Raw genomic sequence first — 21,976 nt, forward strand, 5'->3', positions numbered from 1 at the left:
ACTGTTTACTGTAATTGGTTCTTACGCAACACTCATCTGTAAGGCTGTTTGTGTTGGATGTTCACTCCCCTCTGCACTTGGATAGAGATCATAGCAGGGCTGTGATGCTGTGATGCTGTTCAGGTCATGTTTGTAAATGAGGTTCTTAAACATTTTTACCTGGTCAAATAAAATGAAAATAAAAGATAGAGTTCATAGCAGGGCTGTGGTGCTGTGATTGTTTAAAGAATGGCAAACAGAAGAGATTTTTAAAGGTACTTGATCTCTGCTGGGTTTTTGACGCAATTAATAATCCACAATAATCTGCTTTTTATTTTGTTTTTTTGTTTCAGCCAATCTTATTTTCTTACATGTGTTATGTCTTTTTGAGTCAAAGGGTTGTTATTATTGAATTGAATTGAATTGAATTGAAAGCCTTTATTGTCATTGTATATAGTACGAATGAGATTTGGGAAAGCAGCTCCTTTAAAGGTGACATATTATGCTTTTTTCATCAATATATATTGGTCTAAGAGGTCCCCAATACATGTCTTTAAAGTTTATGCTAAAAAAAACCACTTTGAAATCAGATTTTGGCATGCCTGAAAAACACTCTTCTTCAGCCCTGCTCAGAACAGTCTGTTTTCTCTCTGACCACGCCCCCTCAGGAAGTGGATGTGGCCTCGGCTCTCCTGCACGTTGATCTAATGTTTACATGTTGGCTGAATATACACGGCTGCTCACAGACCCGCGTTACTTCAACCCTCTGAATCTGATCCAGAATCTGATCCTGACGGAGAGGCGCCTGTAGCAGGACCTTTCTGAACCAGAGGTCTACAGGTCAAAGAGGTGGAAACCGGGGTGAGTGGTGTCCTTCAGGATGTTCCTGGCTCTGCTGAGACAGCGGGAGCTGTAGATGTCACTTAGGGAGGGCAGAGGGCAGCCGATGATCTTCTGTGCTGTGTTGAACACCCTCTGCAACCTCTTCTGGTCGGCCTCAGTGCAGCTAAAGTACCACACCATGACAGCGTAGGTCAGCAGGCTCTCAATTGAGGAACGATAGAAGGTCACCAGGAGCTGTGTGTTCAGATGTTCCTTCCTGAGCACCCTCAGGAAGTGTAACCACTGCTGGGCCTTCTTTACCAACGCTGTGGTGTTCACAGACCAGGAGAGTTCTGCACAGATGTGGACGCCGAGGACTGGACCCTCTCCACACATTCGCCATTGATGTACAAGGGGGCAGGCGCGGCCCGTTTTCGCCTGAAGTCCAGGATCAGCTCTTTGGTTTTTGCGGTGTTCAGTGTGAGGTTGTTCACTGAACACACACAACATTATTGGTATTATTGTTATTATGTTAGTAATATTGAAGCTTCCGGTCTGCACAAGACGAAAAAAACGGGAAATGTAGTTGTATGTCGATACTATTGTGGTTTCCTGGGTTCCACTCACCACTGTGTGAAGTGGAGTGTACTTTTGTTTCACTTCTGTGTTTAAAGGAAAAGGCTACAAACCACACACTTCCTCTCTGCCAGGCATGACTTCATAACATTTTTGCACAATGAAGATTTATTTAAAGACTGGACTGAGAGAGATTTTTGTTCCTTTTTTTATACACTTACCTGAAATTAAATTGCAATATCGGTGTAACACAGTATTACATAGTTTTGGGCATTTTCAGAGAGACAGGAAATGTGGGGAGCAGACAGTGAGGAAAGACATGCAGCAAAAGTTCAAAACTGGGAGTTGAACCAGCGACTGCTGCGATGAGGACGAAAGCCTCTGTACACGGTGGGCGCATTTAAACCGCCACATCGTCTGTATAGCTATTGAGCCAATTTAAAGCTGCACAGAGCATGAACACTTTTAAAAGCAAACTCAAGACTTACCTTTTTAGTCTAGAAATGCAGAATTGATTCAAACAGCCATAATGGTGGGCAGACAGACTCTATTAAGAGGATGGAGAAAAACAGAATCCCCCTCATATGGAGAGTGGTTCCTTGAACTAGGCAGGGTGGCCTCATATGAACAACTTTTCTATAGACAGACCAACAGGTGGAACAATTATCTTTTAAAGTGGACGAGTTACCTGATCTACTCACTACTCACTAACAAGGACACAGTATACATTTTATTGTCATGTTTTTTTTTTATTCTTTTATCTATTTGTGCTTTTGTTTATTTTCATTATCACTATTTTGTTGCAATTGTATTTGTCTATTATTGTTATTAATATATATATATATGTGTGTGTGTGTGTGTGTGTGTGTGTGTTGTTGTTTTTTCTGTTTGCTGACTGAAGCAGATACAAAATGGTTTTCTGTTCTGTGCGTTTATGAATATCTGTAAATGTATGAATGTTGCAAAAAGACGAAAAAAGCAATGACATTGTAAATCATAAAAGAAAAGAGAATCTACCCAGATTTGTCACAATTATAATCTCTTACCTGACGTCTTGATGCAGCAAACTGACTCTAAAGTACCTACATAGTCTTATTTTGAAGTTTAGGGCGACAGAAAACGATGCTGTATTCAAAAAGTTGGAAGAGAAGATATGTAAGATGACTACAGCTTAATTGATGGACTCACAGTACAAAATTTAAAGCAGATACCTTGTACATATTGTCACCTGTGGTCTATGCATGACTTCCAATTAGTTTTTTCACAGGCATTGTATGAGGTGCTTTAAAGATTACTCATTTAATTTATGGTAAATTGTATTTAATATCAAAGAGACAGTATTTTCTCACCTTCTTTCAATAGTTGACCTCCGTCCTGTGAAGTGTGCTCTGTTCCTCTGGAGGGGTTCAATACCAACGGACGTATTAGTGTCTGCTTATAGTTCACAAACAGCCTTCCCTTGTATCGTGAATATTTGACCACAGAAGGGAATATGTTAAAGCCTGGAAACATTTAATTATCAATCAATCTTTATTTAAATAGCGCCAAATCACAACAAATGTTATCACAAGATGCTCTTACAAACAGAGCAGGTCTAGATCGTACTCTATGTTATATTATTTAGATTAGATTAGATTAGATTAGATTAGAACTTTTATTTGTCCACAATGTGGAAAATTGCCTTCGGGTTCACAGACAAACAGAAAATACAACATTTTTAGATAAGAACAGAGAGAGTGCTCGGGATTCTTCCTGGTGAGTGCCAGCAGAATACCTTTAAGGAGCTAGTTTAAAATATGGAGTATAAAAATATAAAACATATCCATATGTACATACACATACACATATGTATACACATATATACACATACATACATGTGCATATACGTACGCATGCACATAGACACGTGCATACGTACATACCTACATAAATCCTACAATTGAAGTCATAAAATTATGCAGGCCCCTGTAAACCCTGGACGGGGGGACAGGCGGATGCTGCAGTTTGCTAAAATTGAGATTAAAAGGCTGGTATGATTTTTGCAATCTAAGAATTTAATAATTGAATTGCTCTTGGAACAAAAGAAATCTTGTAAATATTCTTTGTGGCTTGTGGCAGTCTAAAATGCCAACCTGAAGGGAGCAGTTCAAAATGGCAGTGCAAAGGATGGGACCTTTTACTTATCTGTGCATATCTCTCACTTAGTGGAACCTGTGGTTGCCCTATGATTTTGCTGGCTGTGTTAACCACTCTTGTCAATTTACCTTTACATTTGACATCCAAGTGCCCGTACCATGCAAAGACAGGATATGATCCAGTCCCATCTTGCAGACAAGACTCAGTCTGATCTCATCTTAATCCACCATGAGCAGAGCACTTTGCAGCATTTTAGCAAGTTACAGTGGCAAGGACAAACTTCCTTTAACAGGCAGAAACCTCCAGCAGGACCAGACTCATATTAGACAAGCAACTGCCTAGACCTAGTTGGGGTTGGAAAATCAAGAAAAACAGACTAAATTGCTCTTGAGACTCCATCAAGTGACCAAACTAAACAGCTCTTAAAGACATATCAAGTGTTCAGGAGACTTTAAACTCCACCGTTTGAATTGACTCTGCTGGCATTGGAACGGAGTCAGCCCAACTGGCTTCAACTCTCTTGTGTGGAGGCTCTGGATGAGGAGCATTTCCTCCCCTGACCAACATGGCAACCCGAGCGGCGGGACGCTCAACCGGCTCCTGCTCCACACCCTGCCCAAGGGGAGGTCAGAGGAAGCCAGTGAAAGACATAGGAAGGCGGGGTAGACGTAGGGTAATCCTCCAGCCCCTACCAGGTGGTCTGGAGTTACTCTACTCAGTATGCCCCATCCCTCCCTACCTCGACCCCTACCCATCCCCCTTACCTCAATCCCTACTCATAGGAGGGATGAGTAGGGAGTCATCCCTCCTTACCTTGACTCCTACTCATCCCTCCTTTACCTTGACCCCTCCTCATCCCTTCTTACCTTCACCCATACTCATCCCTCCTTACCTCAACCCCCAGTCATCACCCTTTACCTCAACCCCTACTCATACCTCCTTTACCTTCACCCATACTCATCCCTCCTTTCCTTGACCCATCCCCCTTTACCTCAAACTCTACTCATTCCTCCTTACCTTGAACCCTACTCATCCCTCCTTCCCTTGACCCATCCCCCTCTACCTCAAACCATACCCATCCCTCTTTACCTGGACCCCTTCTCGTCACTCCTTACCTCAACGTCTACCAATCTCTTTTTACCTTGACCCCAACTTATCCCTCCTTCCCCCAACCCCTACTCATCCCTCACTTTGACCTTTTAACTTACTTAAATACAATTCTTAAAACTGTACTATGGCATGGTTTTGTTTTATGTTCAATGATGTGGTTTTATTTCAAACTACAGTGGGTCGTGTTACAGATATATTCATGACGAACAAGGAAGTGGTCTTGTTAGTGAAAGTAAATTAAAGACCTATCTATTTAGTCTTGCCTTTATGTAGGTTTTTGATAACTTCATATAATTTATCATTTTATTGTCACTTTAAATTTATCTTAATATTCTATTGTTTTATTTATTTTTCCAACCCCTGTAAAGCTTTTTGAATTGCATTTGATTTGAATGAAAGGCGCTTTATAAATCAGTCTTGATTGACTGATCGATCCATGGAGGAGTGCAGTGTTTTTGTGCAGGCCTTTGGTTTCTGTAAGCTTCATAATGGATGGGCAGGTAAAGTCCGCCAAGGTTCGCACATCTAACGGTCACATAGTGATCGGAGCGTATTGCACTTAAAACATTGCAACAAGTGTCCGATTCAACCTGATAGACCGTCATGGTTGAACCACTCATGCAGAAGTCACTCTGAAGCACAGGAGCATCTTCAACAAGCCAGCCGGAGGAGGAACAGATCTTCTTGACATCTGCTGCACTGGCGTCAATGAAGGATTGAGTGGGAGTTCTGCCGCAGAGGTATTTACCCTCAAGGTAACTGTGAAAGGAAATCAATGTTTACATTTTTTTTGGATTTAACACTGTTACAGTACAACGTTTGTGTGATTATTGCAACATGTTTGTGACATTTTAGTTGGTTTCTTTTGTGGAGTCTCTCTCCTCTCAGAGATTGGGCTGCTCCTCCCACACCTGCACCTTCACACCTTCACACCTGCACCTGATCTCTGCAATCACCACCTGCATTTAAGCCCTGCTGGGAGGCTTCTCCAGTGCCAGATTATTCCCGCATCTGAAGTGGTATCTTGGCCGGTTCTGTCGTGAAATTGCTATTTTGCTATCGAGTGTTCCAGCTTTGTGCTTTTTACCTGTGACTAACACTGTTGTCTCTGTTTCTCCAGTGCCTCCACGAGCCCCAGTGCTTTTTCCCTATTGCTGCCACACTACCTCACTCTCTACCTGGATTTATTCACCAGCCTCCACCTCTAGTCCTCACACCTTGGACCTTGGATCCCTTCCCTGCTCCCTTTGTTCCATTCAATAAATTCACTAAACTGGGCCTCTGCCTCCGGCTGTGCTTTTGGGTCCACATTGTTACATCTGGTTTTCTAACCGTCACAGTTTGTCTGCTATTACGTGGCATGCATATGATATTTGATATGATATACAACAGACTGTGAAATGAATGCAAATTCATGCTAACTGCATTATCTCATCTACCAGTAGGGGGTGACTCCACTGGTTTACAAAAATATAAGACCAAATGACAACATCCACTTGGTAACATACTACCTCTAACAGCTCAAGCTTTAGTTTGATAATGCTAAACTAAGATATACTGGCTTACTATTTTTTTTATCATGTATCATGCTCAGGCCTGAGCACCGACAAGATCGGCGAAGGCCCTACTGGAACCCGAAAGATCTTTCTTTCTTTCTTTCTTTCTTTCTTTCTTTCTACCTACCCAAGTAAATTGCCTTTTTGGAGCCTTCATCATGCCCCAAAACTCACCAAAAGTTGCACATGCATCAGGATTGGCTAAAAAAAAATTGATATTTTGGTGGTCCCGTGCAAAAAGTCCCAAAAATTGCTCAATAGCACCACCTTCCTTCCAGCACCACACCTCCTTAACACAGCTCAAACTACATGCATGACATTTTTTTCCCATATCTATCAGGCCAAGACCTACAAAAAAGATTCCTAATGTCATGGTGAAATCCCAACCAGGAAGTCAGCCATCTTTCTTTTCTTCAGTTTTTTGCCTGATTCGCAAGGGTATGTATTTAAGAGATCTTGCCCTAGGCCTTTTCTCTGATCAAGTCCAAACCACGCACATTCTGTAGTGGACACATTGAACATTCAAAATTGTTCAAGGTATACCTCACGTGAGGTAAATAATTTTCTCTTCCATAAAGATAATGTTGATGTAATCTTTAAGTTCACCTTGCCCACTCCTGCAAAGAGTTCCTGTCGAAGCTCTCTGAGATGATGTGTTGTTCGGTGAAAGCTTCGTATGCTTTGGTGTTTGTCCTCATCTGGGAGAGCTCTATGTTGGAGGGTACTTTTTTGTCCTCATGAGCAAGAGCTAGGATGAAAATGATGATGATGGCAGTCAGGAGAAGAGCTTTAATTTTGCCTAAAGAGAGATAAACAATAAACATCAGTTTTTCAGTCTCAGAGCAGAGGAGTTTTAATCAATGCAACTTAAATAAATGTTGTCTATTCACTTCATCTAAAGTCAGCACCTACATGATGCAGAAAAGAAGCTGTAAATAATATTTTTGATACTTTTTTTCCAATGACATGTTAATTGATTCAGATAGACTAAAAATTGTCATGTCCATCTTATAAACTCATGAAAGTTTGCACATGCATCATAAGTGGCAAACATTGAAGTTGGATGTGACTCACACACATAGGTGTGGCAAAATGGCCCCACAGTGCCCCCCTTGAAATATTCAAAACAGAGTCTGTATAGAGGTTACTGTAATCATCGTGTCAAGAAGAACAAAATTGAATTGAACAAACATACCTAAAACCAAATAGGAAGTCAACCATTTGGAGTAGCTTTTCAATTTTTGGCAAATTTTATTTTGTGATTTGGGTTTTGTTTGTATAAAAGCAAGTTGAGGGTTATTGCCACACACATGCCTTGCATTTTTTTTCAGGTTTCTTTTTTTTTTTTTTTTTGCATTTATTGTGTATTTTCCTTTTTTTTGCATTTTTTTTTTTTTTTCCTTTTCTTTTTTTTCTTTTTTTTTTAAGTTTTTTTTTTTTTTTTCACTTTTGGGATTTTTTGCTAAGTTTTTCTTTCATATGTTCTACTTTATGTAATGTTCCCTTTTTATTACTTTTTAAAAAATTTCACTTCATTTTATCATATTTTCTTTTTTTTTCCACTTTTTACATATTTTCCACTTTTTGTGCAAAAATTGCAAAAATTTGAATTGTTTCAAACATGCTCTTGAGTTTTACTCGAATGTTACACATTTCAAAGTATATCAGTAGCCCTGACTTTCTGTACTGGCTGAAGAGAAGAGAAACAAAGTAAAAATACAAAATAGAACATTTGTTTTATAATTTCAAAAAAAGAAGTAAATACATGACAGAAAGAAGTTTGAAAAAAGAAAAGAGAAGAAAAGAACCAGACCAGAATCGGTGGATTACTAAATGATTATACTAATTTACTATTTATTATATTTAAGGGCTTCTTGTTTGGCAAGTTAAATTTGAAAATACATTATCAGTCACACACCTGCAAACTTGGAAGTCCTCTTGAGTTCTGTGGAAAGAGAAATGTTGTTAAAACAAGGCGTCATGATGACTCATACTGTCTCTGATTTCAATGAATAGAAACAAACTCACCAGTGGAGGAGAGTTTTTCCACTTTCTCCTGAATCTCTTGGATCATTTTGGAGGTTGTAGCTCTGAGTGTACTGAAGGAGAATGAAGTGTCCACAGTTTCTCTTTCCCAAGATTGAGGTTCCAGGAGATGAGAGACCTGTGTGTGAGTCTTTGATTAATTCAATGCATCAGACAGTGTCTGGAATTGTAAGAAATTTTCCTCACTCTAGTGTTTTCATCTGGACTAAAGGCATTTAAGGGTTTATTAAAGGTTTTAGTAGGTCAAAGCTCAGATTTAACTTTCTTAGTGCTCACCCCTGGATCTTTGTTTTGGTCCAGCTCATCAATGGTCTTCTTCAGTTTGTCGATTTCTTTTTGAAGTTTCTGGACCAGGTCTTGTGTTTCCCTCTTCACTCTCTTCCTCCTGAACAGAAAATCGGTTACTATGTTGATGTCCAGTGAAAGTAAAATAAGGCGTTGGTGACCGACAAATCCACACATGACTGACCTCTCCTCCAGAGGTTTCAGGGCTTTTAGTCGAGCCTCGTCCACGACTCTTTTCACAGCAGAGAACACATCGTTGATCTCAACCCATTCAGCATCCAAACTCCCCTGAAAAGAGAAAAACACGGTGACAATTTAAAGCAACATCAATCAAAACCAAAACCTGAAATAAAAAATGTGCTATAGCTGACCTTGCAGGCTTTTTCAGAGGATTTGATCTCGGCCATCTTTTGTTCCATCATTTGAATCCTCATTTGCAAATCAGCTCTTATCTTATCTTGCTTTGTCTTGAACACAGACAAAAACATATTCAGTTTGCATGTGCACACACAGGTACAGTCACATCTTAGTTTTTTTCTAGTTATGCTAGTTTTAGCATAGTGTAATACCTTTGCTAGTTTCTGTTCGTCCCTCTCTTTCTTTGACAATTCCTGAGCTGTGTTTGTTGCATTAGACCACTTCTCCACCTAAAGGATGAAAACACTGAGTGCAAGCTAGACTAAATGGTATAATGATAGATGACGATAAATGGCAATGAGAAATTGACCAAAATGATTCAAAGGGTAAAGACTGGATTTTCTCTCCAGCAGGACATGTTAGCTAAGAGGAAATCTGCAGTACCTGTTTTGCTCCAGTGGAGAAATCAAGCGCTCGATGAGCTCTGGTGTCGCTACCAAGAGCTTGCGTTGGGGTTTGAAACACTGCAAAGAAAGAACATGGCCACTGTCAAACCAACCTCCTTTGTAAATGTAACCCCTGACTTCTGCTCTGTTGCAGTCATTCTCTGATATGAATGATGTAGAGTTGTTGAGCATACATGTTTGGTTTGTCTCCTCCACTTTGACCTTTGTGATTGAAGGATTTGCTTGGTTGCCCAAAATTGGTGTTGTTGACGTCTGGAGAGGCTGATAGAAAAATGAAAGAGAAATATTCACAGATTCGTTTCATGAAATCTTTACAATTTTTTGCCAACGTTCAATATTTGTTTGTGTGGAAGTAATGGTGCAAGAAAAGCTTTAAAAAAGAAAACAGGTGAAGGTTTTGATTTTTTTTTACTGAAGCATGATGCTTTAACCAGTCAGAAGTTTATTTTTTGGCCTTTTTGCCTTTATTTTATTAGCTTAAGAGAGATGAGTGTTTACAGTCAACAGTATTCACTAGTGCTGCTACAACACCCTCAACACTTACCTTTATTCCTCAACACCCCTCAGTTTTTTATACCAATGATTCCCTTATCCACGTCTGTATGGAAATATTGCGTCAAAGCGAACGTAAATGTTCTAGGAAGTAAATACACGAACATAAGAAGTGCAATGATATAAATGCTGCATAGGCTTTAGTGTGATCCTGTATGGATGTAATATAAAAATGTATGTCTGATGAGAAATATGATGCCTAAATCACAACTATTGAATGTAATGTATCGCCTGCGACGAGGACTGTAGCCTCTGTATGTAGCCTCTTAGACCGCTAGGCCACCAGTGCCCCCAGTCAGAAGATTCTACCTGTGCAACACTGCTGATATCAAGGGCTCCAGTATCTCTGTCTGAGTTTGAAGCACACTACAGTATATTTACTTTATGGTATCCGTACGCAATGTTACTGGCTTTTGAATCTTGCTAGTGAAAAACAAAGAAAATGTACTGTTGCTCTTTCTGTTAGTAAAGTGATACAAGAACTATATTCCCAAAATGTGTAAAGCATACATTTGAAGTCTGTACATCAGAATGCATGATGCTTTAACCAGTCAGAAGTTTCTTCCTGTGCAAAACTGGATCTAACCAGATCCTAATTGCTTAGCTTACCTCTGCTTTGATGGGAGTGCTGTTCTTTGGACTGCTCTCCCTTTGAAGAGATTTTCTCCCTAGATTTTTCCTGATGTTCTGTTCACCCTCTGAAAAATAAGAACATTTAACCTACTGTGTATTTCATTATTACAGACATTTTATATTACTGTGAATCAAATGTAGTTACCACTGATGTACAGGAACAATAATAATGCTTCAGTTGCCTCTCAGGGTTTCTTATAAGCAAAACTGTATCACTGCACATTTAAAAAGATAACCAAAAGCTTTGTTTCCTTCAGGCCTCTACTCTTACTGTCTTTGAATTTATTTTACTACAATTTGCAGCAGGTGAACAAGAGATCGATTACAAGGCCTGTTCAAAAAAGAAGAATCAGTCGTGTGCCCCTCACCTGGCTTTTCTGCTACCTGGATTGGAGATGTCGAGTCTGTTACTTGAGGAGCTTTAAGTTGTGAATTATTAGGGATTCTGTCTCCTCTTCGTTTGCATTCTTTCTTCCCCTGGTGAATCCGCAGGCCCTTGTTGGTTGTGACTTTGGACCAGCCACAAGGGCAAACCTGGAGGCTCATGCTGGTTGGTTTGATTATCTGTGAGTTTGAAGGCACAGTTTTTAAAATGAAACAATTATTCATGAAATAATAAAAATTGAAATGGGTGCATCCAAAAGAATAATTGAACAACAAACCACAACCCATGTGTTAGTTCTGCTTACTGGGAAATGATGCTGTCTGAACCCCCTTTTTTTAATCTAAAGATGGGTATTATGCTAATATCAAGCCTTCATATTGTTCATCTGATAGCTTTGTATCATCAGACATTATCAACGCATCAGAGTTTATCCAGGTGACGGTTTTGATTTTTTTTACTGAAACATGATGCTTTAACCAGTCAGAAGTTTCTACCTGTGCAGCACTGGTGGTATCGAGGGCTCCAGTATCTCTGTCTGAGTTTGAAGCGATTTGCAGATTGTCAGTGACTGTAATGAAAGAGCATGATTCACTGTTAAATATAAATCATCACTTTTGTTTCCTGTTATGGATTAACTATAACTGAAATGCATACATGTTTGGATCATCTGCTGTACTTCAGCTTCTCTGGCTGCAGCAACCGTTGGTGGAACTATTGGTGGAACCGTTTGTTGAGTTACTGGTGGAACCCTTGGTGGAACTGTTCGTGGAGTTAATGGTGGAACCATTGGTGGAACCGTTTGGTGAGTTACTGGTGGAACCATTCGTGGAACCATTTGTGGAGTTACTGGTGGAACCATTTGTGGAACCATTGGTGGAACCGTTTGTTGAGTTACTGGTGGAACCGTTGGCATGGAGTAGCTTGTAAAACCATTCTGTCCAACAGAGGTAAAAGAAAAAACTTCAGTCGCCTCAACTGAATTATTGTCTCAAAAAGGAAAATTGCATCATTCAATTAGACCTTAATCTATAACCTTGCACACACTGATTCCATTACCTGCAACGTAGACAAGAAATATCTCCTTTTTTCAAGTCTTAGCTCAGATCTACTTAATTTTACTGGAGAAGGGAACAACACTCAAGAAAATTATGTAGTGGTCTTATTTTTTTTCTATAGCAAGTACTGTTGTGCAAGGAGGTCAATGCCCTGTGAGGTTTCCTGGCTGGACTGCTTTTTGGTTCTTGCCTCCAAATCATCCATTAGAACCTGATCATGGACTGTTTACCGCATCAGCTCTTTTTGTATAAAGGATGTTAATATTAAATATTGAATAAAACATCCTACTGTGTTAAACATGTTAGCTAACAGAAAATCTACAGTACCTGTTGTGTTGGAGTGGAGAAATCAAGCCCTCGACGAGCTCCGGTGTCTGTCCAAGAAATGTGCGTTGGGGTTTGAAACACTGCAAAGAAAGAACATGGCCACTGTCAAACCAAGCTCTGTCACGTTCATACTCTGTTATGAGTGATGTAGAGTTGTGAAACATACTTGTTTGGCTTGTCTCCTCCATGTTGACCTCTGTGATGGCAGGACTTGTTTTGCTGCCAAAATAGGATGTTGCTGAATACATCGAGGGAGGCTGACAGAAAAGTGGAAGAGAAGTATTTACAGATTAGTTTTAGAATACATTAGAATAGAATAGAAAGCCTTTATTGTCATTGCAACAAGTACAATGAAATTGAAAGGTGCAGTTCTCATTAGGTGCAAAAAACAATGCACCTAACTACAAAGCAACCAGCCACAGAGTCCATGCGCGCAGCCATCTTGGATCAAGAATTTATGTAAACTTAGCCATTTTTGCAAACATTCAATATTTCCCTCGTAATGTTCTGCTAGCCAAAACATAGCTTCATTGATCTATGTAGCATAGCTAACAGAAAATCTGCAGTACCTGTTGTGCCCCAGCCGAGAAATCAAGCTCTCGACGAACTCTGGTGTCTGTCCTAAAAACGTGCGTTGGGGTTTGAAACACTGCAAAGAAAAAACATGGCCACTGTCAAACCAAGCTCTGTCCCGTTCATACTCTGTTATGAGTGATGTAGAGTTGGGAAAAATACTTGTTTCGCTTGGCTCCTCCATGTTGACCTCTGTGATGGCAGGACTTGTTTGTTTGCCAGTATAGGATGTTGCTGAACACATCGAGGGAGGCTGACAGAAAAGTGGAAGAGAAGCATTTACAGATTAGTTTTAGAATAGAATAGAATAGAATAGAATAGAATAGAATAGAATAGAAAGCCTTTATTGTCATTGCAACAAGTACAACAAAATTGAACGGTGCAGTCCTCATTAGGTGCAAAAGACAATGCACCTAACTACAGAGCAACCAGCCGCAGCATCCATGCGTGCAGCCATCTTGGATCGAGAATTTATGTAAACTTAGCCAATTTTTGCAAACATTCAATATTTCACTTGTAATGTTCTGCTAGCCAAAACATAGTTTCATTGATCTCTGTAGCATAGCTAACAGGAAATCTACAGTACCTGTTGTGCCCCAGCCGAGAAATCAAGCTCTCGACGAGCTCTGGTGTCTGTCCTAAAAACGTGCGTTGGGGTTTGAAACACTGCAAAGAAAGAACATGGCCACTGTCAAACTAAGCTCATTTGTGTATGTTACACTTGACTGCTGCTCTGTCCCGTTCATACTCTGTTATGAGTGATGTAGAGTTGTGAAACATACTTGTTTGGTTGGCCTCTGTGATGACAGGACTTGTTTGGTTGCCAAAATAGGATGTTGCTGAATACATCGAGGGAGGCTGACAGAGAAGTGGAAGAGAAGTATTCACAGATTAGTTATATGTAAACTTAGCCAATTTTTGCAAACATTCAATATTTCATGTATTTTTTATATGTTCCAGTATTTACCTGCTCATTATGACAGGAGTGCCACACCAAATACTTTGATATTGTTGCTAGAATTAAAGCTGCTGTTGGTAGGAATGGTTTTAAAAACGTTACTTTTTTATCTGCTGGGTTTGGAGAAAAGGTCATAATACACATCGGTACTCATCTGTAAGTGAAGTCATTTGACTTGATTTCACGGACCAATCAGAGCTACTCCCTGATCCTCTGTCCTGATTGGCTGGGAAGCCACTACTTCTTCATAGAACGCGCACGATGATCTTTTGTGGGCGGGGCTTATGGGAGCAGAGAGGGGAGGGGGAGGTGAGTGAGAGGAAATCTGGTGGGGAGGGGTAGTGTTGACATTCGAAATCTCTCTCCAAACTGATATATATATATATATATATATATATATATATATATATATATATATATATATATATATATATATATATATATATATATATCACCACTACCAACAGCAGCTTTAAAAGCATGCTGGTGCCAAAAGTGAATATTAGCACTAGGTTTAATGGTTACACAACACAAAAGAGAGTACCCAACAATTAAACTAGGGTAGCATTCGCTTTCTGGCTATGAGCTTGCTCACATTTATTCCTTACCTGCAACGTAGATGAGAAATATCTCCTTTTGATGGGAGGGCTGTTATTTGGACTGCTTTCCTTTTGATGATATTTTTTCCCTTGATTTTTCCTGATGTTCCGTTCAGCCTCTGAAAAATAAGAACATTTAACCTACAGTATATATATTTCATTATTACAGACATTTGATATTACTGTGAATCAAATGTAGTTACCACTGATGTACAGGAACAATAATAATGCTTCAGTTGCCTCTCAGGGTTTCTTATAAGCAAAACTTTATCACTGCATATTTAAAAAGATAACCAAAAGCTTTGTTTCCTTCAGGCCTCTACTCTTACTGTCTTTGAATTTAATTTACTACAATTTGCAGCAGGTGAACAAGAGATCGATTACAAGGCCTGTTCAAAAAAAGAAGAATCAGTCGTGTGCCACTCACCTAGCTTGGCTGACAGAGTAAACATGTCCATGGAGGGCTCTGCTATCTGGATTCTAGATGTCGAGTATGTTGGTTGAGGAACTTTAAGATGTGCATTATTAGGGATTCTCTCTGCTCTTGGTGTGCATCCGTTCTTCCCCTGGTGAGTCCGCAGGCCCTGGTAGGTTGTTTCTTTGGACCAGCCACAATGGCAAACCTGCCAGCTCACATCTGGTGCCTTGATTGTCTGTGGAGTTAGCAAAGTTTTAAATGAGTCCCTATGTTGTCGGGGGCATCAGCCCCTGGTAGGGTCTCCCTTGGCAAATTGGTCTCAGGGTGAAGGTCCAGACTAAGGCCGATTCAGAAAACCTCCATGAAACAGCCAAAGGGGTAGAGAGCTACATCACCTGGAAGAGGGACACAGGGGCAACCCCCTTGACGGCCGCATGCCTATACTCAAGTTGTCTGTGATCCATTGTACCACTCAGGAACTCACAGTTAATTTGAAGCCCTTCTACACACTGAGACAGAAACTAGTTCATCACTACATTACTCTGTTTGTGCTGACCTAAGCACAAACAGAGTAATGTAGTTTATGCTATATAGTGAAACGAAAAACGCAGGTTGGCGAAACAAAGTAACCTCTCCATAGAAGCATGGCCCAACACAGAAAAGCCAGTTCCTCAGGCCAGAACTCTGTATATTTGCACCTTATACGCAATGTTACAGGCATTTGAACCTTGTTAAAAACCATGAAAATGTACTGTTTCTCTTTCTGTTAGTAAAGTGATACAAGAACGATGTTCCCAAAATGTGTAAAGCATACATTTGAACAGAGTAAACATGTCAGTGGAAGTCTCTGCTACCTGGATTGGAGATGTCGAGTATGTTAGTTGAGGAACTTTAAGATGTGCACTATTAGGGATTCTCTCTCCTCTTGGTGTGCATCCGTTCTTCCCCTGGTGAGTCCGCAGGCCCTGGTAGGTTGTTTCTTTGGACCAGCCACAATGGCAAACCTGCCAGCTCACATCTGGTGCCTTGATTGTCTGTGGAGTTAGCAAAGTTTTAAATGAGTCCTTGGAAATAACATTAAAACCCAAGCAGATGTAAAACATGTTTATATCAGGAAGCTGATTAAAAAAAAGTCTGTCTTGGGACAGCAATACTATCAAACCTATGCCCTGCCCTTACACCAAAGTCACATAGTGCAGCCCCTGTCGTACAGCAACGTTAGCCATCCATCAGCCATTTACTTCCGTTTATCCGGGGTCACAGAAGTAACAGTCCAAGCAGATCGAACCCAGACATCCCTCTCTCTTCAACACTTTCCAGCTCCTCCTAGGGAATCCCTTGGCAATCCCAGACCAGATATGATATATAATACCTCCAACGAGTTCTGGTTGTACCTTTGGGCCTTCTCCCAGTTAGATGTGCCTGGAACACCTTTAAAGGGAGATGTCTGGTAGGCCTCCTCCAAGAGACGCCACTTTAACCCGGTGGAGGGGTTTTTGTGTGTTCCGGGAGCTATGTTGTCGGGGGCATCAGGCCCTGCTAGGGTCTCCCTTGGCAAATTGGTCTCAGGGGGAGGGTCCAGACTAAGAGCAATTCAGAGAACCTCCATTAAACGGCCAAAGGGGAGAGACCTACCTTGCCTGGAAGACGGACACAGGGGCACCCCCTTAATCCAGATGCGGTGGAGGGGGGCTGTATGGTGAGCATCTGGTGGCTGGGATTCCTTCATTGGGCCCGGTTGGGCTCAGCCCAAAAGGGAAACATGGAGCCACCACCCTGTGGGCCAACCACTAGCAGGTGTACGCATGAGGGTTGGGTTTATGGAAGCCGGGGGGCAGTCTGGGTATAAGACCTGGGCATGCTGATCCCGATCAGCATAGCAATGGTTAGGGTCTCCCTTGGCAAATTGGTCTCAGAGTGAAGGTCCAGACTAAGGCCAATTCAGAAAACCTCCATGAAACGGCCAAAGGGGTAGAGAGCTACATCGCTTGGAAGAGGGACACAGGGACACCCCCTTGACGGCCGCATGCCTATACTCAAGTTGTCTGTGATCCATTATACCACTCAGGAACTCACAGTTAATTTGAAGCCCTTCTACACACTGAGACAGAAACTAGTTCATCAATACATTACTCTGTTTGTGCTGAGGTCAGCACAAACAGAGTAATGTAGTTTATGCTATATAGTGAAACCAAAAATCGCAGGTTGGCGAAACAAAGTAACCTCTCCATAGAAGCATGGCCCAACACAGAAAAGCCAGCTCCTCAGGCCAGAACTCTGTATATTTGCACCTCATACGCAATGTTACAGGCAATTGAATCTTGTTAAAAACAATGAAAATGAACTGTTTCTCTTTCTGTTAGTAAAGTGATACAAGAACTATGTTCCCAAAATGTGTAAAGCATACATTTGAACAGAGTAAACATGTCCATGGAAGGCTCTGCTACCTGGATTGGAGATATCGGGTATGTTAGTTGAGGAAATTTAAGATGTGCACTATAAGGGATTCTCTCTCCTCTTGGTGTGCATCCTTTCTTCCCCTGATGAGTCCGCAGGCCCTGGTAGGACGTGACTTTGGACCAGCCACAATGGCAAACCTGGAGGCTCATGCCGTTGGTTTGATTATCTGTGAAGGTTGAAGGCACAGTTTTTCAATGAAACAATCAAAATGACTTACAAACTTAAATGGATTCATCCAGAAGAATAATTGAATAACACACCACAACCCATGTGTTAGTTCTGCTTACTGGGAAATGATGCTCTGTGATGGGTATTGTGCTAATCTCCAGGCCTCATATTGTTCGTCTGATAGCTTTGTACAAGCTGGGAACAGCTAAGAGCTCAACAAATTCTTGACTTATCTCAGCCTGGCATCTGTTAAAACATTTGTTTCAGCCTCTGTCTGAAATACTTAAATTCAGCTTCTGTCTCTTTACGGCATAAAGCACTCATGCACCCAGCATTCCGGAACCCTGTTCACCTGTTGCCAAGCTACAACATCATGTTTCTCTATTCAAGATGACAAATCATGTTATGTATATGGCCATATGTTTTGGACCTCGAATCAGACCTGCACAGTTTGGACAGGGGCAAAAAAATCTCTAGCAACAAAGAGCAGGTGAGTGTTACTTTTATTTTGCTCTTAAAATTAGATTCACTGCTTGGTGATGTCACAACAATATACAATTTATTTTTGACTCAGTTTAGCCTGAGGCTATATGGTCTGAGGCCGTTTCATCTGAATTCTGACACATGATGAAGGTTTTCCAGAGACATGATGGAGCTTTTCTTCCCCTGGTGAAACATGATGCTTTTTCATCTGAGGTCCGACATCTGACTCTGAGATCTGAGGATGTCCTAACATGTACACCATGTTGCTCCGTTCGGTATCTCTCCATCAAAACAAACTACATTACCCCTCACTCATTTACTTCCGGTATTCGGTACATTCCCATTCTGAAATAATGAAATGTTAATTTGTTTCAGGACTAGTAAAAGTGTTTCATCTTTTGTAAATTTGTTTTGTCCTTCAGGGCCACCGTACTATACACCTCGTCTCAGTACACCCCTTTCAGCTAGTTACTATCAGACTCTCACCCTGTTGACCGATGACGTTACATACCTAAACAAGCTAGCAAGAAGCAAACTGGGTGTCTTTTGAAAAAACATGGACAACTATAAAGCTCTGTGCCTTTGGTTTGTACAATATGACAGCTTTGTCTTGTTTACTTTCATACTTAGTCGTCTGTTGATATTTCCCGGCTTCCTTCTATGCATTTATGCTGTTTGACTTCTGAGTCAAAGCCCTGCCTGACTGGTGTATACATGCAATTAGGGTTGCCACCCGTCCCGTAAAATACGGAATTATCCCGTATTTCACACTTATACATTGTGTCCCTTTTTGAATCAATACGAGACGCGGTTTGTCCCGTATTTCCAATTTGCCTTGAACGCAGCACCATGGTGGCGCATGGCGGCATATCGGACGTGTGACAGCATGCTGCTGGAGAGCAACTTTCCCGCAATATCAGAACCAACAAATACCAAACGGCAGTCTCACAGTTCTTCATACCTGAAGCATCTGCGGAGGCAGATACAGTAAGCTTATTAATAACTAATAATATATGATTGAAAATTTTTTTGGGAAAAATTAATCCTACTAGTGAATCAACAGTATGAGATTTTTAAAAAGGAATAAATTATGTTTAGCTACCATAGTGTTTCACTTAATATATTTTCATAGATAGGTTATTTCTCATCAATACATCAAGAATAGACGTTTTTTTTAACACAATAAGAAAAATAATTCAATATAATATTGATATTGGACTACTATTATTACCACTGTTTTAGCATCATGTTGACTTTATTCTATTTTATGTTATTTTATTTTTATTTTTATGATATTCATCGGTTTTTATTTTAATGTATTCCTTTTACTTTCCTCTATCTTGTTTTAGCCTCATCTCTTTTTTTTCTTTTTCTTTTTTTTTTTTTTTGTAATGTTTTTGGGTATTTTTGCCTTTCTTGGATAGGACAGCGTAATAGAGATAGGAAATGTGGGGAGCAGAGAGTGGGGGAAGAAATGCAGCAAATAGTCAACCAGCCGGAAGTCGAACCGGCGACCTCTGTGACGACGGCTATAGCCCCTTTATGTGGGGCGCAAAGACTGCAAGGCCATCAGCACCCCAGCCTCAGTAAAAAGGAAACAGAACTAGTTGTTTTACTCTGACAGCTGCATCGTGGCCTTTAATAAAACTGCCTAACCTAATGTTTTCCAGGTGTGTGTTGACTTGCTTTTATACACACCTTAATTCTGCTGTGTATATTGCTGGACACACCCTGAAACCTGTGGTTTAATTATTTGCATCACTGCCTCAAGTGTATTTACTCTCACTGGTTTGCAAAGTCAGTCATTCAGCTGAGCCGTGTTACACAACCTGGACTATAGACTACACCGATCACCAGGCTGAAATCACACAGTTTGAGCAACTTATGCTGCCAAATCAACTAAGTGTAACTACTTGTTTGTGTAATTTTGTAAAGTCAAGTCAACTCTAACATAATGCTAACAACAGAATCAAAGCAGCTTACCTTATCCTCTCACCCTGACGCTCCTCAGTGTGGTCTGACTTTCATTTCCTGTTTCTTCTTTACCAAAAGGCAACTCATGACACTCCCCTCTGCACTTAGAGAACATAGTAGGGCTGTGATGCTGTGATTGTTTAAAGAACGGCAAATGGAAGAGAAATCAAAGGGACTTGAAGGTACTTGAATAATATGAAGGTAGACACTGTAGGAAGACACTGTTTTACTATGTTTTTCATTATTTTTATTAGTAGTAGTGTTGGTATTATTGATATATTGAATTATTCCTATTCATATTATTAATTATCATTATTATTATTATTATTATTATTATTATTATTATTATTATTATTATATGTTTATCTTTGCCATTATTATTTTTTATTTTTGCTGTTAATTATATTATTATTATTATTATTATTATTTATTTAAAAAATATATATATTTTAACCTTTTTATAACTTTTCTTATTTCCTTTTTTATTTTGTAATAGTGTGAAGTCCATACAAGTGCTTGAAAGATTAACATTAAGACAAATATTCAAAAGGGGAATAAGAAATATCTTCAAAATAAAAAGAGAAACAAGTTGATTCAATCAGAATTTATTTGTAATTCATGTAGAAATTCAAATTTATTGCAACACATTTTGATCACATTCAAAATTAAACACTTCACTTGAAACATTTCAGACATAAGTGTTGATGTAACTGTGTTAAATATAAGGCATCACAGTAGACTGCAAATGCAGACAGTTCAAGACAGAAGTTAGAAATCAGTTTTCCCATCTTCATGATCAGTACCCTTGAGATAACCCCTTGTCCACAGGGGGCGCCAAAATCCACGCAAAAAGGCCCCTCACAGGGGCTTCAAGGTCAACAGTACACATTGCAGACACTTAGTAGTATCTACCTGAGTCATGATGTGTGTTAAGTCTTGTAATTCATATGGCCTCATAGATAAAAGTGACAAAACTGCAGTACCTAGATTGTCCACTTGAGGCTGGCTCCAAAAGCCAAGGAATCCCCATAAACGCCCATGTTACAATGGTTTTCTATACAGCCGAAAAAAAATTGATCACACCCTGGTTCAAAAGCAGTTTTTATTCATACGCACCTCACAGGAAGTGTACTTTCTTAAAACTTGTGTTTTAATTATATTCAAACTAAGAGTAATGCATAGATTTGCATTATCAGGGTCAGGACTGATTACATTGACATGTGAGCACATTTTAGCAATGTGCCATGGTAGGTTGAGTCAGCATTTTCAATATGGTGGCCGCCACTGTTGGGCCTTCAGAAACCAGTGGGTGATGGCACTGTGACTACGTCTATGTTTTATACAGTCTATGGCATGGGTTCCCAAAGTAAGGGTCGGGACTCCTTTGGGGGTCACAAGACAAAAATGGGGGGTCGTGAGCATAGACTGTATAAAATATGGACGTAGTATCCGTGTTGTCACCCATCTGTTCCTGAGCGCTGTTTTGATGCCAGTCGGCGGCGGCAGCCATATTGGAAATGCGGAACTCAACCAGGCACAGTGTGACGTAAAGAGGCGGGGTTTGAGCCTCCTTGTCAATAGCTATGTGATCCCATCCGGGAGTCAAGTCAGTCATGTCCTTATTTGGGCAAAAACTCGTAATCTTAATATCTTCTGAACTGTTGCGTGAGAAAAAAATTCACCCCCTGTACAGTGTGTGCCGATAGAAAAATTAGCTACGTAGAGCCAAGCTGTTTTTTGAACCAGGCTGTAAACATGTTTATTAATGCTGCAAAGATCGTCTTTCTTGAATTGTTGTGTATGTGGTTTCCGGTATTTCTGCAGCCAGCCTCAAGAGGATTCTCGATGAATTGCAGTTTATAACACTTCCGCATGGGCTTCATAGTTTGAGACCGGAGGTTGTCGCTTGGTCGTGAGATGTCTTCTTCTGTTGCTTTTTTTAAGTTATCTAAAAAAAATACTACATTTGACCCTTTATAGTAAAAAAAAATGACAAAAATAGTAGCTAAACTTGAAATAAAACCTTGAAAATAGAAAATGTAAAGAGTTTTCTGCCT

General features: G+C 40.2%; 1 protein-coding gene and 1 long non-coding RNA gene across 2 annotated transcripts; both read right to left on the reverse strand.

The window, feature by feature from the left end:
- Positions 1–4,703: 4,703 nt before the first annotated feature.
- Positions 4,704–12,326, reverse strand: LOC117807488 (protein split ends-like). The gene is made up of 15 exons (XM_034676801.1): positions 12,287–12,326; positions 11,559–11,838; positions 11,399–11,472; positions 10,888–11,083; positions 10,496–10,584; positions 9,508–9,595; positions 9,312–9,391; positions 9,080–9,157; positions 8,882–8,977; positions 8,695–8,798; positions 8,502–8,610; positions 8,208–8,343; positions 8,098–8,124; positions 6,786–6,978; positions 4,704–5,382 (listed from the first exon to the last, which is right to left on the reverse strand). Exons 2-15 carry the CDS (start codon positions 11,815–11,817, stop codon positions 5,028–5,030), a joined length of 1,884 nt encoding a protein of 627 aa, XP_034532692.1. The 5' UTR covers positions 11,818–11,838; positions 12,287–12,326; the 3' UTR covers positions 4,704–5,027.
- Positions 12,327–14,963: 2,637 nt separating this feature from the next.
- LOC117806992 lies at positions 14,964–17,398 on the reverse strand. The gene is made up of 3 exons (XR_004629848.1): positions 17,282–17,398; positions 15,689–15,868; positions 14,964–15,069 (listed from the first exon to the last, which is right to left on the reverse strand). It is a non-coding gene; the product is annotated as an uncharacterized LOC117806992 (long non-coding RNA).
- Between the last annotated feature and the right edge of the window lie 4,578 nt (positions 17,399–21,976).

Source organism: Notolabrus celidotus, chromosome 23 (assembly GCF_009762535.1).
Source record: "Notolabrus celidotus isolate fNotCel1 chromosome 23, fNotCel1.pri, whole genome shotgun sequence".
NCBI classification, from domain to species: Eukaryota; Metazoa; Chordata; class Actinopteri; order Labriformes; family Labridae; genus Notolabrus; species Notolabrus celidotus.